At 43.8% G+C, this 15,767-nt stretch overlaps 2 protein-coding genes across 5 annotated transcripts in view; one reads left to right on the top strand and one right to left on the bottom strand.

Moving 5' to 3' along the window:
• Positions 1–4,000, top strand: part of LOC101471517 (voltage-dependent calcium channel subunit alpha-2/delta-4) — a 79,259-nt gene extending 75,259 nt beyond the window's left edge. For 3 of the 4 annotated variants that reach the window (XM_076886920.1, XM_076886918.1, XM_076886917.1), the window contains 5 exons: positions 1,257–1,277; positions 1,388–1,505; positions 1,660–1,780; positions 2,116–2,193; positions 3,184–4,000. In XM_076886920.1, coding sequence (XP_076743035.1) covers positions 1,257–1,277; positions 1,388–1,505; positions 1,660–1,780; positions 2,116–2,193; positions 3,184–3,279 — 434 coding nt within the window. In that variant the 3' untranslated portion in view covers positions 3,280–4,000. The remainder of the gene's footprint in view (positions 1–1,256; positions 1,278–1,387; positions 1,506–1,659; positions 1,781–2,115; positions 2,194–3,183) is intronic. The other variant, XM_076886919.1, reaches the window with a different exon arrangement.
• Positions 4,001–5,478: 1,478 nt separating this feature from the next.
• LOC101486464 (mitochondrial inner membrane m-AAA protease component AFG3L1) lies at positions 5,479–15,546 on the bottom strand. The gene is made up of 16 exons (XM_004566169.3): positions 15,278–15,546; positions 13,686–13,770; positions 13,005–13,084; positions 12,588–12,737; positions 11,005–11,076; positions 10,168–10,292; positions 9,747–10,014; positions 8,844–8,981; positions 8,600–8,753; positions 8,408–8,515; positions 7,955–8,080; positions 7,732–7,842; positions 7,488–7,603; positions 7,164–7,364; positions 6,870–7,064; positions 5,479–6,705 (listed from the first exon to the last, which is right to left on the bottom strand). Exons 1-16 carry the CDS (start codon positions 15,407–15,409, stop codon positions 6,478–6,480), a joined length of 2,289 nt encoding a protein of 762 aa, XP_004566226.1. The 5' UTR covers positions 15,410–15,546; the 3' UTR covers positions 5,479–6,477.
• Between the last annotated feature and the right edge of the window lie 221 nt (positions 15,547–15,767).

The raw sequence follows: 15,767 nt of genomic DNA, 5'->3' as shown, positions 1-15,767 counted from the left end.
TCAGACTGACCTGACTGGTCAAGTTCTCTGACAGTGCACTTAATCACCATCAAATCTGGGAAGTCTTTGTATCTCGGGAAGTTAAATCTTATGAGGAGCGCTGGTTTGGGATTGCCTCTTTTTTCGAGGCAGCCTCAAGAGGTCATTAGTGGAGCTGCACGTTTTAGCAAATTGGTTTCATTTTCAGTCCCACAGGTCGATGCTTGCTCAGGACATTACAGTAGAGATCAGTCTGATTACAGTGGATCTAACACGGCACAACCCTGTGAAGGGGAACAACAACCACTCTCAATGTATCCCTACAACCAGTACTGGTAACTGGGGATCACAGCACCATGAGCTCCACCTCTGACTGCTGCCTGATCCTGAAAGTAACAGCAGACCATGGGAGCCAAAGGAAGGCAGGGCCATTTGGGTTAGGCCGGATACAGTCTGCTTGGTTAGAACAGGCCCCTTGTTTTTCTCTTCATAGGGAATCGCATCCTGACCTCCTGCTCAATCGATAGTTTGGACCTTACTGGTGCCAAACTGCCTCAGACAGCATAGCTCATGGGGTTACTTGAGCAGAAAAAATCCTTTACCCACCCCGCCACCATAACGGCAAATCATCCTCTCATGTAGGACCATGACCTGACAAAAAGAGTAATCCATGTGATGGGTGTCTGGGCTCCACCTTAGAGATGGGGTAAAGAGCTCTGTCTCCTCCCAATTAACCTGAGTCCATTCAGGTGGTTCAGCATCTGACCAGGATTTTCCTGGATGCCTCGTGGCTGATGAAGCGTGTCCAGCTAAGTGGAGGAACTATGTCTCTCAGCTGGCTCAGCAGCACCTCAGCATTTACCCCAAAGAGCTACAGGAGGTGGCTGGATACATTTTCTGTTATTTATACAGAGTTATGTGCCTAACTTTATCATTGCACCTCATATTAGTGGAGGAATATTTGTAGGTGGCAGCATGCTGTAGCTGTCTGGAAAAATATGTAGAGCAATTCAAGAGGTTTTCGTGCTCCTCTCAGGATGAACTCAGTGTCTTTGGTGATCCTTTCCATCGTTATCACATTAGTGAGCACAGGTGTCAGTGTCGCTGAAACTTTACAGAACAAAATTATGAAAGAAAAGGATTAGAAAAGTTTTGTTTTCATTTGGTCTCATTAATAAATTACTCATCTTCATCATCATCTCTCCATCACCATCCTCACCTTCATCACCTCCGTGTGCCGTCTGTGTCGTCACTGTGATCCATCTTCATCTGTTCAGCCAAAGCTGGCTATCACACATGTGAGTACAGCACATCTGTGGGCATCTTGTGCTCATCAAAAAGTGGGACTAGCCATCTCAGGTGTAGCGATGCTGTGTAACGTGTGTACGTGTGTGTGTGGTGTCCACAGCTCATAAGCAGAAGAAGTTGGACGCGCTGCAACCCTGCGACACAGCTTACCCAGGCTTCATGTACGACCCGTCTGTCAGAGAGGCCAACAGCCTCAACAAGTGTGGACGCTGCCAGAAGTATGACACACACACACACACACACACACACACTTTAAAAATCAAAACAAGCTTCATTCATAGTTTGTTAATCTGGTCTTAAATCGAGGAAGTTTCAACTTAAGCATAATTGAATGATTGGCAGTGACTGACTGCGGCCTTCTTTGCGTTTCAGGATGTTTGTGGTGCAGCAGATTCCTGACAGTAACCTGGTTCTGGTCGTGACTCAGGCCTACTGTGACTGCTCCCGTCAGTATGGAGCCATTCTGCTGGAGCCCAAAGAGATCAAATATATCCTTCACATTCTCAGCAGCAAAATGCTGCCCCCTGCTGGATGCTTACAGCCACAAATACTGCAGGGAGGGCAAGACTGCATTCAGCCTGGAAAATCACATTTGTGCTGTAATCTCCTTATTTTCCCTCAGATCAGTGATGCAGTTCACTGGCACTCCACAGCCAATGATGAGAACATTAATAGATTATCTGAGCAGTCTCACAACATCTGTTTGCTCTTAGCTGAGGCTTTGAAACTTCAGATTTACGTCATGCTTTGTTTCTACAAAATTTCGTCCCCATTATATATTTATTTCACAGCGAGCTTCCAGTTTTCCTTAATATCTGTGAACATAACGCCACAGTGAAGTGCAACAGGATGAGATCCCAGAAGGTGCGGCGGCGCCCTCAGTCATGCCACGCCTACCACCCAAAGGTCAGTGCTGAGCCCCACTGCTGACTGTGAACGCAAAAGAACTGCAAGACTATTTAACAAACACAAACGTGGTGATTTTAAAGGCAAATAAAGAATCTCACACAGAAAACTAGCAACAACACATAAGCTGTGTGTGTCTGTGTGTGAAATAAAGGGGAAGCAGGTCTCAGGGTCAATCGGGTACTGATGCACCTCTGTCCTGCAGCACATCCAACAAATCCTTGAGTCAGCTGAAAAGCAGAACATCACCTCTTTTGTTAAGAGTGATTTTTTTAAGGGATTCAAATTCTTCACTTTAAACGTTCCACTAATCATTTAACAGTCATTGTTGCAGCTTGTGTATAATCTCTAACATCAGTCCCGTCACACTTGATGGCTGTTTAAAGCAGATGTATTGGGCACAAATCCAGCTCCTTATTTTTATTCTTGGACTCCCCTAGAAGAGGTTTGCATGATGGGTCATAGCTTGTAATAATCTACTGCTTACACTGGACTGTGGTGCATCATTTATCAGGATGTCAGGATGATCTCCAAAGGAACACTCAGACTGTGGGTTAAATATCTCAGACTCTGCATCAGTTGGTTCAGAACTAAAGAAGCCAAACCAAAAATATGTTGCCTTATTTTCTAGCACTCAAGTCTGAAGTAAGCTGTTTTTAGCTCCTCCTCCCTTTAACCCAGCTGTCGTTTGATTGGCTGCCCCATGTAAATAGAAAGTTTGAGTGCATCTAAGAAAAGCAGAAAAAGAGAAAAACTGTGATACTGTAGGTCTACTCGCTTTAAGTATGCACAGGTTAGCATATGATGTATGCTAAAATGAGTCCAGAGTATGGACAGAAAAATCAACTTCACTGACCGTTCATACATCAAGTCATCTGCTGTTCATTCTGTAAAGCTAACTAAAGATTGTGTGGTGAAACAGGTGAACGCTGATGTACTCAGAGAAACTGCTATGAAAGGACTGAGCATCACATTTGTTTCGTCCTACAGGAGAACGCTAAGGACTGCGGCGGGGCGGCAGCCATCTCCCTGTCGCTCTCTCTCTTCTCTGCCTCTCTGCTCATCTCATTGGTCGCTGAGTTCTAAACCAAAATGAACCCACTAATCAAGATGAACATGACAGTGAGGCGGAGACTTAAACATCCAGCAGGTAGCCAAAGGACTTTTTTTTTTTTTTTTTTTTTTAAACTTGAATAAGAGACAAACTTGGACGGAGAAACTGTCTCAGCTGCTGATCGGCCTCACTTTGCAGCACAAATAAAGGGCTACACAAGGTTTTCTTTAAAACCTGTAATAGACTAAACGGACTCTGGATCAGCTTTGCAGTGGCTCTGCAGCTGGAGGACAGTGCAGCCTGTGCGTGGAGACGCGTTGCCATTACACCCGAACAAGAATGTAGCACCTTTGTAGCTTTTTGATACAGAACTGATGTGTAAACGTAGAGTTTTACAGCCTCGATTTACCAAAACTCTCAAATTCGGACCAAAAAAAAAAAAAAAAAAAAAAAGCAGAACTTTAAACACTCAAAGACTTTCTCAGCAGCTTTAAGGGTCAAAGGTTAACAGAAGATGCCGCACGCCATATGCAAGGAAACGCTGTGACTCACTGAGGAGCGCGGCACCAGCCTGTTAAAGATGAAGATGGAGAGAAAGTGACGTCTCGCTGATTTTGTTGGCTGAGACAGAAGCGGTGTCGCGGCTTTAGGTGGAAATGAAGCTACAGCATTCAGGGATTAGTTTTTATAGATAAAGATGTACTGGGACTGTTCGGAATGTCAACACAATAAAAAAAAACATTTTTCACTTTACACAGCAGCATGTTTGTGGTTTTTTCACATTTACAAAGAAAACTAAAGCGCCTTGAGGCGACTGTTGTTGTGATTTGGCTCTATAAATAAAATTGTATTCTCAGAGTCACCGTCATTGTATATTTTCTGTCATTAACTGGAAATTCCAACCTTGATCTTCTTCCCAAAACTGGTGTGACACTGATTTGCTGATTAAAACAACACTGGTGAAATGCAGACCTTATTTTCTTACAGAGCTCATGGGCTCTTACCTCTGCACCGCTGATCAGCTGCTATGTGAAGCAGGTGTAAATGCACAACAGCGCTGCAAGAGATCATGTTACGCTCATGTTAGCTTCTCTTCATTGGTTCCCTGTTAAATTCTGAATTTCACATCCTTCTCCTCAAATACAAAGTCCTGACTGATCAGACTCACATCTTAAAGACCTCAGAGCGCCTCATTATCAGGACAGAGCGCGTCGCTCTCACGCTGCAGGCTTACATTACACTACACTCTTCGAGTTTTTAAAAGTAGGATGGGAGGCAGAGCCTTCAGCTGTCCCACTTTTAAGATCAGGCTCGTCTGTGACAGAGTAGTTAGGGCTGGATCAGGTGACCCTGAATCATCCCTTAGCTACGCACCTCCACTGGCTCCCAGTGAAAGCCCGTATGTCCTATAAAATCCTCCTCACATGCCAATCCCTTCGTGCTCTTGCTCCCCAGGACTCATCAGACATTCTTCTCCCCACGCTGGACTCTACCTTCCTCAGTACAAATGCTCACTCTCCATCAAGCACTCCAGACAGCGGTCCTTTGGGAGCAGGGCTTTCACTCTGAAACATGCGCCCCTCTGAGATCTGTGATCCTCCATCTCAAAAAGCAGCTGAAATGTCACATGCTCACTGAAGCCTTTTTTCTGTGTCTAAAGAAACCTCGGGTACTTTGAAGGGTGCTCTATAAATCCAAGTTATGATTCTTGTTACTACTCTACAACATTATTATTGGTTATTATTGCAATAGGCTCAGTTCTTATCTACTCCCCATGTGTTTATATATAAGGCTGCCTTTCCGTATGCCCGACACCAGCGGGTTCTTCCTCGCTGGAGCTGTACGAGTTCCCCCTCTAACATTGTAGGGGCTCCATCTTCCAATATAAAGCTTATTAATAACCTGAAAATCCATCTTAAAAATGAAAAATCAGTTTACACAAATCAGGACATGAAGTATCTATCTCCTGTGCTGGGAGACTTCCAGGAGGCGCTCGTCTCATTTGGATGCTAACAGGCTTCAAAGTATTCGTTAGCGAGATAAGCTTAATTAGTTTCAGTCCCTTCAGGGATGCTGCCGATGAAAATTTAAAACATAAAATAAGACGAGCCTTTAACTCTGAGGGGAACGGCTCGCGTTGGGGCTGAAATGCGACGCCTGCAGCCATCACTGACGGTCTGTGTTTCAGTATTTTAGGGGGATTTTTACTTTAAATCAGCATAACTTACACGAAATGTTCCATTTTTTATTTTCTGTTAACATCACACAAAAATCAATATGATCAAAATGTTTGTACAAAAAGAAATCCGAAGTGACGGATGCTGCTGAGGTGTTTCGGTCCGACGACTCTTCGTGTCAGTATGAAGAGTAACTGCTGTCCACAAAAAGAAAAGTTTAAAAACGATCCAGTGTTTTTAGTCTGGACACAGAAAATAATCCTCATTATCAGCAAGGCATCGGTCAGGAAGGGGTCTCCCCTTTAGAAGAATAAATAAAGGAAGAGTCAGTCTGTATGCACTGTTTAAATGCGCATCGTGTACATTCTAGACTCCTGTTTGAGTCTTAAAGGCATTCTGGAGCAAATTCCTGCCCAGATGTTGGAAAGAAGGAACCTCTGGACAAATTCTACAAGCAGAGGCTGACCAGAGACTGGTGGATCTGAGGAGGAGGTATCTGAGGTGCTCCCAACATTGCCCGTTTGCCCACTTCCTTACTTTATTTTAGCATCTAATTAAAATCAAATCCGCGTGGACGTGATGCCAGAGCAGAATATCAATACAGTTATATATTAAAATACAATTTTTAACAAGTAGTAGGAAATTATAACCACCAACCTTCATTTTTCTTCATATTAGTTATACAGGTCACCAACTATTTACATTTTAAAGACAGAGCACTAACGAGCAGTGCAGCTGTCTCAGATTGTGCGGTATGGATCCTCTGCAGGACGGACAAGTAAAGTTAAAGTTGACTGAATAAAAAGCACAATTTTATTGAAATCTGTGAAATCACCTGGTGAAATCTTGTATTTTTATGTTTAAGTTCATGAACATGTTAATTTCACCTTATCTTAAACGTGTTAAACTAGAGAAAGTTTCTTGAAGGTAGAACAAATCGGGGTGAATGGCCACGTGCTCCTCCTAAACCCAGTACCTCCCCCAGACCTCCCAGACTCTGTCAGACCTTTTTTTTTATTTTGCAGCTGGTACGTGTTGGGTGTTTTTTGGACTCTAGATGGCCTGCCGTTTGTCCTGAGTTGAATTTTTGTCTTCCGCCTCCCCTCCTCTCTCCTGGTTCCAGTCTCGGAGGCCCTGCGGCAGGCTCGTGTCCTCCTCGAAGCTCCCGGTCCCCTCCACAAACTCCTCATACGTTGACTTCTCCTCAAACGGCCGAGGGCCCAGCAGCTCCAGCATGTCAGCCTTGTTCAACACCTCCCTTTCTAGCAGGCGCTTCCCCACCTGAGGATCACAGCAGAGGTGGAGCTTAACTGGTTTGTTTCAGACAGAGGATGAACTGAAGCGCCACATCTGGGCTTCAGTTCATCCTTACTTGAACTATGAATCATGGAAAGAATACTCTGCGTTTATCTGAGGTTGTGTTTTTGCGTATTAGACAGTCTCACCAGCTCCACCAGGTCCTTCTTGTCCTGGATGAGCTGCAGGGTGCGCTCGTACGCTCGATTTATCAGCTCTCTGACCTCCTCGTCAATGATCTCTGCTGTTGCCTCACTGTACGGCTTCTCCATGACTACCTCGCCCTGTCGGGGGAGGTCAAACGACACCTGTCCCACCTTCTCGCTCATCCCAAACTGCACCACCTGCAAATCAGGGTGCAGAGCGATGCGTTACGGCACAAACAGCACTCTTCTGCTGGTGGGAATCAAACAGGGAGTGTGTTTTTAGTCACATGTGCGTACCTGAGCGTAGGCAGACTGCGTGACCTTCTTCAGGTCGTCCTGAGCTCCGGTGGTGATCCGTCCGAAGAAAACCTGCTCAGCCACACGCCCTCCCAGCATCATGCACATCCTGTCGAACAGCTGCTCTTTGGTGTACAGGTACTGTTCCCTAGGCAGGTACTGAGCGTAACCCAGACCCTTCCCCCGCGGGATGATCGACACCTGGATACAAACCATGTGTGGTTAACCCACAGCTTCCATCTACACCTGTAACTGGTGGAGATTTACAGAGCAGCTGGAGTCATAACAGAAACGACACAGCCCAAGCACGCACAGAGCTCCTACCTTGAGCAGAGGGTCAGCGTGCTGCAGGAACCACCCGACGATGGCGTGACCGGCCTCGTGATAGGCGACGGTCTTCTTTTCTGTGGGCTGCAGGACTTGAGTCTTCTTCTCCAGACCTGAAAGCAAACAACCCGGGAGTCAGACTGTAAGGACGTCAGATACAAACTGTCCCGTTTACCACACAAAGACCATTACAAGAAACAACCGTACACAGCCGTCACGTACTAGGTGATGTCACACTCACCTCCAATGACCCGGTCGATGGCTTGTTCAAAGTGTTTGCTGTTGACGGATGGGTTCAGGTGCCTGGCTGCGATCAGAGCTGCTTCGTTGCAGACACTAGCGATGTCAGCTCCTGATTCATTCAAACGGGAAAAAACAGTCATCAAATATAATGATTCAAAATAAAAGAACATTTTTGCGATAGTGCCGTTACATTGTTGTTATTCGATCCAACTGTTACAAACCAGTGAATCCCGGTGTGGAAGCTGCCATCTTCCTTGAAAGACCGTCTTTGTCCAGATTGGGATCCAGTTTGATTGGTCGCAGGTGGACTTTAAAGATGGACGCCCTGCCTTTGATGTCCGGCGGACCTGACAGAAGACAGGAGAGAATTCTTCCTCTGCATTCCAACTAAAACTTATTCTGCGGAGCTTCAACATGAGCATGATTTTACAGGGCACCGCATGCGTCCTCCAGCAGGCTGATCACATTGGAAAACCCAGATATCCCTCGTAGGTACATTTCGCTGCCATGTTTACACTTAATCAGGTTTCTAAATGGCATGTTCGGAGAATGCCAAGAGCAAATCAACACCTCACACCAACTGGCAGCACTGTGGTTAGTGGGAGAATGATTTGGGCACTTTCCAATACTTTAAGATGTGGAGACTGCAGTAAGGCAGTAAAGACTCTGCTTACCTATGTAGATCTGTCTGTCGAAGCGTCCTGGCCTCAGCAGAGCAGGATCCAGGATGTCTGGTCTGTTAGTTCCAGCCAGGACCACCACATTCGTGGCGGTGTTAAAACCTGTAGAAAAAGATGAAGACACTTAAATCTAATGGGGGGCTGGGGGGGATAGTATGTTCCACTTCAAAAATGCAGCTTGCCTACCATCCATCTCCACCAGCAGCTGGTTCAGGGTGTTCTCCTGCTCACTCTGACCCCCAAAGTTCCCCCCTCCTCTCTTCCTCCCCACTGCGTCGATCTCATCAATGAAGAGGATGCAGGGGGCATTCTTCCTCGCCATGGCAAACATGTCCCTCACCTTCATGAGGAGAGAGAACAGTCAAACATTCAGTGTCTGAACAGAGTCATCTCAGATGCTCCAGGATCTGCTCCGGGTTCATTCACTTACTCGGGCCGGACCGACGCCCACAAACATCTCGAGGAACTCGGAGCCGTTGACAGTGATGAAGGGGACGTTGGCCTCTCCAGCTGTAGCTTTGGCCAGCAGAGTCTTTCCCGTACCAGGAGGTCCGGACAGCACGGCTCCCTGAGATAAAAACGGCATCAGTTAAGAGTGATTGAGAGAAGTTCACATCCAAGACAAACTGCCCCTCAAAAAAACGCCTCGTCTTTAGCCTGTATCTTTACGAATAATGACTGATTTCATTTCAGGTTTCGTTTTTGGATTTTTCTTTTCGGATCCTACAACAGGATTAAAACTGTTAAGAGTCCAGAATTTCCAACACAGCAGGGAAAACAGCTCAGTGTTTTTACACTAATAATGTGCTCAAATAAAAGTACTTTATCTTCAGAATGGAACAAAACTCTGAAAAATGGACTACAGTAAAAGCTTTATTAATAAAATGTGCAGCAGGGACTCATCAATGTGAAATAAACTCTTCATAAGCATTTCTACACATATCTGAGCAAAGCAATGCAGACAAACAAGATTGTAAGCAAAGTCATAAATAAAACAGATGATCAAATGCAGTCAAAGTTATTGGTATCGCAGAAACTAGGGGTGGGAGATCTATTGAATACACTTGATGTATCGAGAGGTTAAAACGACTTTATTGTAACCATCAAATAAAGGCTGCCATGGAAATATTAAGTTGTCTAGACCTAATTCATGCATGTTTATATACTACCAGATATAAACAAGGAAAATATGGCGATAGTGGGAGTTTCACAGGGAGGATGTCAAACAAAATATTTTCCAAAACATGCTGTAAATCTCGTGATGCAAAAGGCAGCAGTACCACAAAAATTCCACCAGATGAAAAGTCCGTGTCTGCAAAGCTCGGATTTTTACCTTGGGGATCTTAGCTCCGAGGTCCTGGTACTGCTGCGGGTTCTTCAGGAAGTTCACAAACTCCATTATCTCCAGCTTGGCCTCCTCACAACCAGCCACATCCTTGAACTTCACTTCGATGTTGTCCTTCATCATCTTGGCTGTTGACTCGCTCATGCTAAATGGATTCCTACCACCTCCAGCGCCTCCTCCCATTGGTCCCCGCCGCAGCGTGAAGAGCAGGAAGCCAATCAGCAGCACGGTCGGGATCATGCTCAACAGGAAAGAGCTGAAGGAAGAAAAAGCAGCATTAGGAAAGCTACTTTTTCACAAATGTTATTATAGAAACTGAGGTTGTTAGGCCCTTTTTAATAAAGATTTTACCCCTGATTAAAGTCTCTGGCTGACATAATGCATGCTGCGTTTGTGTGTCCAAACCCACCCATCACTCTCAGAGCTGTAGACGACAGCAGGTCGGTGCGTTGACTCCATTCCGAGTTCCAGAACTGCCGTCTCGAGGTTTCTCTCAAATGTGTCGACGCTGCCGATGTTGAACCAGACGTAACTCTGAGGGACAAAAAACATCATGCATCATTCAACTAGAGAAAGGTAGCCTGAACTGTGCGACTTACTTGTTCCTAGGCCATTTGGGTTTTTAATCTATGCAAAATAAAAATAGTCTTTGTGCAACTTTGACATTTTTAATGAGTTAAAAACCTCAGGGAATGTCTGACAGAGTAATTAATACTGACTTGTACTGTATGTAGCAGCACCTCACTGTGACACTTTCATACATCTGAAGATTCCACTTTAAGCCCAAATCATCAGCCTTTCCACTGTGCTGTCAGTTAGTATGAGGCTTTTGTGTGAATATGCTCTGTTCAGTTTTCTCCAAATGTGCCAAACATCTCCACTTTGGTCTACACTGGACGGTCGGATGATGGGGCGAATTTGATGGTTGTTTTCACATGACTACTAGTGGTCAATGGTTACTCTGGTTACATTTGTTTTACTTTTTAAACTTCACTAGCTGCCCAAACTCTTTCAGGCTTTCTCTAAACGTACATAACACCCAGATTGTGCCTTTAAAAAAAAAAAATCCTTAAACAAGAAACTTTTAGTTTTTTTAATGTAAACATGTAAAGAAATTTAACTGAATTTGGCTAATTAAACAAATTAACTGACCACAAGCAATACTTTGAAGAGTCACTAGGGGTTGTGACAGCTGGATAAAAATCTATTTCAAAATCAGTTTGAGCATTGGTTTGCTTTGCCTTACCGCATCAGTGTCGGCTCCCGGCACCAGAATGACTCTGACGTACTGCTTGTTGACGACCTCCAGTCGATCCACCTGGAAAGAGCATGAAACTGTTAACCTGCAGAAACATCAGTACAGGGCTCCAGAGTGCGACCAATTTGGTCACAAATGTGACCACATTTTTCAATGGTGTGACAAAAAAAAAAAAAAAAAAGAAAAAAAAAATCCTAGGTCGCACTGGTGCAACTAAAAAAAGTACTCTGAAAGTCTCAGTGTGGTCAACAACAGACACACATTATGCCCATATCGTGGTCTAAACCAATCAGAGATAGTCAGGGGCGGGACCTGTCTGATTGGCCAAGGTCCAGATATTACTGTGGTCCTTCGTGTGTACGTTTGAAAGTACAGGCAGATGGAGGGAGGTGAGTAGCTTGAATAAAGCGATATCGATTCATTAAATCCTGAATCGACTTTTAAATATAAATGTATTTTGCCAGAAACTCAGGTTAAAGCTCACAAAAGTATTTCAACAACTACCAAACAGTAAATGAAAGCAGGTAACAGATTCCACACAAAGACGTAAACACAGCAGACCCGACGCATCAGAATCAGCTTTCTTTTTCTCGGCTTTCTCACCCGACGGCACGTAGACGGACATGCCGTCGTGGCTGAAAGCCGACAGCTCACTGATTCTGATGCGTCGGGTCCGCGCTTTGTGTTTACGTCTTCTTTGCGCTCGATTCTGAGCTGCAGGTTTTGTCTCTCTCCAACCAAAATTCACTGAACCAGCAGCAAAAGAAGATCAAAACTACACTTCACATTTGATAAATGTCATCATTAATTCACTCTTACTTTGCTGTTTTGCTCCCACCACGATAAAGAGAAGGAAAAAAAACAACACAATTCATGCACACTTATTACCCACCAGTCTACCGTTGTTTACAGCGCTGTCGGCCGCAGTCTTTCTTGCTTTTTTTTTTTACTCAAATGACCTCGGACAAAAAAGCCTAATTTCTGCTGTTCAACACTAAAATTATGCAAAAATTGCAGAATATTTTTAAGGTCATCTGCTATAAAAAGCCAGGCCAGGAAAATCTCCTTCTTGTTTTTCTGTGTTTTATTCTCAGTTACTTTGTCACAAAGGCATCTGCTGTGATGCTTACACCTCCAAGTCTCACAACTGTCAGTACTGATAAATGATCAGAATTATAATATTTCTGATATTAAGCCACCTTTTCATTTCATCACACAGACAGAGGATTGGAGGCAATGTTTGAGTTTGAGCGCCGAGACACCTTACAAAGATGCACTCTGATAATAGGGGTTCACCAAATTCAACTTGACTCTTAACTTAAACTCTGCTTTGGATTGAACGGTCCAGTGTTTACTGAAATGTAATTACAGCATTCTGTGTGTTTTGCTATTTTTGCAATCTGTGGGCACTGTGTGAACACTTGGTTAAAGGGACGGGAGTAAAAACAGCTTCCTTCATGTTGGTGGCTGGTTAGAGCCACTCTGTGACTTTGACTGGTACCATGTCATCTGTCAGCAACCACTACAATCAGGACTAAATATCCCTGCAGTCTGGGAGCAAACATCCTCACCTTGCCTCTGCCCAGGTAGCGGTGGACAAAGTCCTTCCAGCTGATCTCTCTGCCGGTGTCTCTGAAGTAGAAATACAGCAGAGCCGAGCTCAGTCCGGCCACCGTGATCGCCACGTAACGGAAATCCTTCTCATCCCAGGGGAAGTCGCCCTGCAGACCAACACAGGCACAGGAGGAAAGTTACCTGCAGGTTATTATTTGTTAATGCGATGACACGCTAATGAAAGAGGAAAGGATGACGCTGATTTGAGGAAAAATTGGTCAGCTGCAAGAAATAAGAGATGAGTAAGAACAGCGTTGGGCTGCTCGCCCGTTACGTAAAATAAATATATTGAAAACTGAGGCTGTATTCATAATTCTGTTACACTTATTTTGTAAAATAAAAACTGAATGGTTCTTTCAATGTTTACCACATACCTTCTGCATTCGCCTCCACCAGTCCTTTCCTCCTCCTCCTCTCTTCCCTCCTCCTCCTCCGGTTGGTCCTTTTTTTCCATCTGAAATTCAGAAATGTCATTTTAGCTACAGTTCCTTTTCTAGTTTCTCAGTTTTTATCCATGAAATATCAGGATATTCTTTTGTAAACTGGATTACTTATTTCAGTTTGACATGCATTTGATCTGAAGTTACAGCCCCATCCCGGATCCTGCTCACTGGCTCAAGTTGAGGAAGCTACTCGGGTAAATTTTTAGGGTTTTTTCATATTAAAAAAAATAAATAAATTCTGATGGCCACCAAACACATTTTGGCCTTGCAAAGGAAAATGACCAGCAGGGGGTGCTGGAGTTGATTCCAGCTGTCATAAGGCAAGAGGCAGGGTACACCTGTACAGGTCATCAACCTGTCACAGGGCTGACACAGGTTTGCGTGAGTCTCGAGAAGCGGATTCCTCATATTGAACATCAGCATTTGAAATGTCTAATTTAAAATGCGTTATACCACAGGTGTATTTAGCCATTTAGTTTTGTTTTTCACATTCTTGGTAATAAAAAAAAAAAAATGTGAATAACTATTCACAATAATATCAAATGAAACAAACTTTGTGAGTTTTTTTAAATAGTTATTGATGTTTGAGAAAAACAGAAAAGCAGATCCCACCTTTGGGCTCTGTGGCGTAGAGTCGTCGCTGAGCTAACTGGAATCTGCGACAGGACAGGAAGTTAGCTGGAGTCAGAGTTATGTTCTGAAAAAGACCACACAGTCACCGCTGGTACACTGGACACCATCTACAAGCAACAACCTGCTGAAGAATGGCTTTTAGCAACTATAAACCTCTAATCAGTGGAGGTCACATTCATTCAGTGGGTCCATCCTTGACTCATTAGGGAATGAGTCAAGGACATATACTATATATTTGTATTATATATATTATAGCTAACTAATACATTCCTGGTTCTTGGGGAGAAAATGTAACAGTAACTCAAATAACCACTTTTTACAACCAACATTCAGTATGCAGAAGGGCATCTCTGAACGCACAACATGTTGAAGCGGCAGCAACAGAAGACCACCAGGTGCCACTCCTGTCGTCTAACAATAGGGCTGTAATTCGGGATTTACGGGGTGGCTTAAGTGGTAGAGCAGATCATCTTCTGATTGGAAGGTTGGTGGTTCGATCCTTGGCTTCAGTCTGCTTGCCAAATACCCTTGGGAAAGATACTAACTCCAAGTTGCCCTCAGATTCGTTCATCAGAGTGTGAATGTGTGTGAATGTTTATTAGTTTGCACTTGAGTTTAGAAGTGCTTGTGTGAATGAGACATGTTGTATATATAGTTGCTTTGAGTACTCCAGGAGAGTAGAAATAAGTATATAAGAATCAGACCATTTAATTCACACAGGCTCACCAAAACTGGATAACAGAAGACTACAAAAATGTTGGCTGGCCCGATGACCCACGGTTTCTGCTGTGACATTCAGAGTGTAGGGCCAGAATCTAATTCAAACAACATGAAAGCTTGGATCTATCCTCACTTGTATCAATGACTCAGGCTGCTGGTGGAGTAACAGAGTGGAGAATATGTTGTTGGCAGACTTTGGGTACCAACTGACTACAACTTAACAACTTTACCTGAGTATTGCTGCTGACCATATCATCGCTTTATGACCACCGTGTACTCATCTTCTCACGGCTGTTTCCAAGCAGGAAAATGCACCACGTCACGAAACTCAAACCATCTCATGCTAATTTCTTAAGCTCACCCGGGAGGTCTAACCCAGTAGCAGCAAGATGTACCGAATGAAGTGCCCGTGAGCGAATAAAATGTTAAACTCATGAAGTTTTTCTTTTCTATTCTTTACGCTCTCCTGCATAGTAAGGCAATTGAGCTGAAGTTGGCCAATTAGAAGACATTGAGCTCATATGATGTTTAGCTGCTGAAATGGATTTTCTCAGGGACTAACAAAAAAGGTACAAGTATAAAATAAATATGACTTCACGATGAAAGCTTGAACTAATTTGCTTTTAAGCAAAAAAAAAATAAAAAAAGACTTTAAACAATTGTTTCAACTAAACTTGGCAGGCAGTCGTCCTCGCTAGTAGCTACTCGTGCCTCGAGTTTATTTAGTTAATTAAATTTCTAAAACACACAGAAAGGAAACTTGCGTTGACTAAGTTTCTGGTGGATTTTTATATTTCTGTAAAAAAATGATAATTTTAAAAACTCTTTCGCAGACACCTTCCGTCACTTACCGGGCCGGTGGAGTTTCTGTATCCGGCTCTGAAGAGCTGTCCTACGGTCACAGCTGACAGCCTGGCCCGGGCTCCTCCAGCACGGCAGAAAGGCAGAGCGGCCGCCGAGAGAAGCCTCAGTAGCCGAGACATCCCCGCTGTGCCGCGTACCCAGATTTTCAGGCCACAAAACACAACTTTTTTATTTAGTTGGTCTTACTTCTGTCCCTGGGATCCTTCATGTAACGCCTGCAAGTGTTATTAAGTAACAGCGTGAGATGTCAACCGGAGGATGATGTAAAGGCCCTTGAGGCTTCCCATAAAATGCCTGTCAGAAATTGTTACTGAAGGAAATATATTTAGCAATAATGAAACAGTCATATTCCTCATTTTCAAATGTACTACAGCAATATTACTATTTTGAATTTATTCAATAAAATCACATTTATTTGTGTTAAATATAAATTTATTACAATCAGGCATCATACAGGTCCTCATAGCACAGCCTGTC

The sequence above is a fragment of the Maylandia zebra genome, linkage group LG7 (genome assembly GCF_041146795.1).
Source record: "Maylandia zebra isolate NMK-2024a linkage group LG7, Mzebra_GT3a, whole genome shotgun sequence".
Taxonomy (NCBI): Eukaryota; Metazoa; Chordata; class Actinopteri; order Cichliformes; family Cichlidae; genus Maylandia; species Maylandia zebra.
This window is presented reverse-complemented; position numbering and strand designations above follow the sequence as displayed.

Excerpts from the sequence above, each read along its gene's own strand:
- LOC101486464 (XM_004566169.3), bottom strand. The coding sequence starts at position 15,409 with ATGTCTCGGCTACTGAGGCTTCTCTCGGCGGCCGCTCTGCCTTTCTGC. Across the intron at positions 13,085-13,685 it reads CTACGCCACAGAGCCCAAAG|ATGGAAAAAAAGGACCAACC; the intron begins GTGGGATCTGCT and ends TCTGAATTTCAG. Across the intron at positions 8,516-8,599 it reads GCTGCTGGTGGAGATGGATG|GTTTTAACACCGCCACGAAT; the intron begins GTAGGCAAGCTG and ends CTTTTTCTACAG.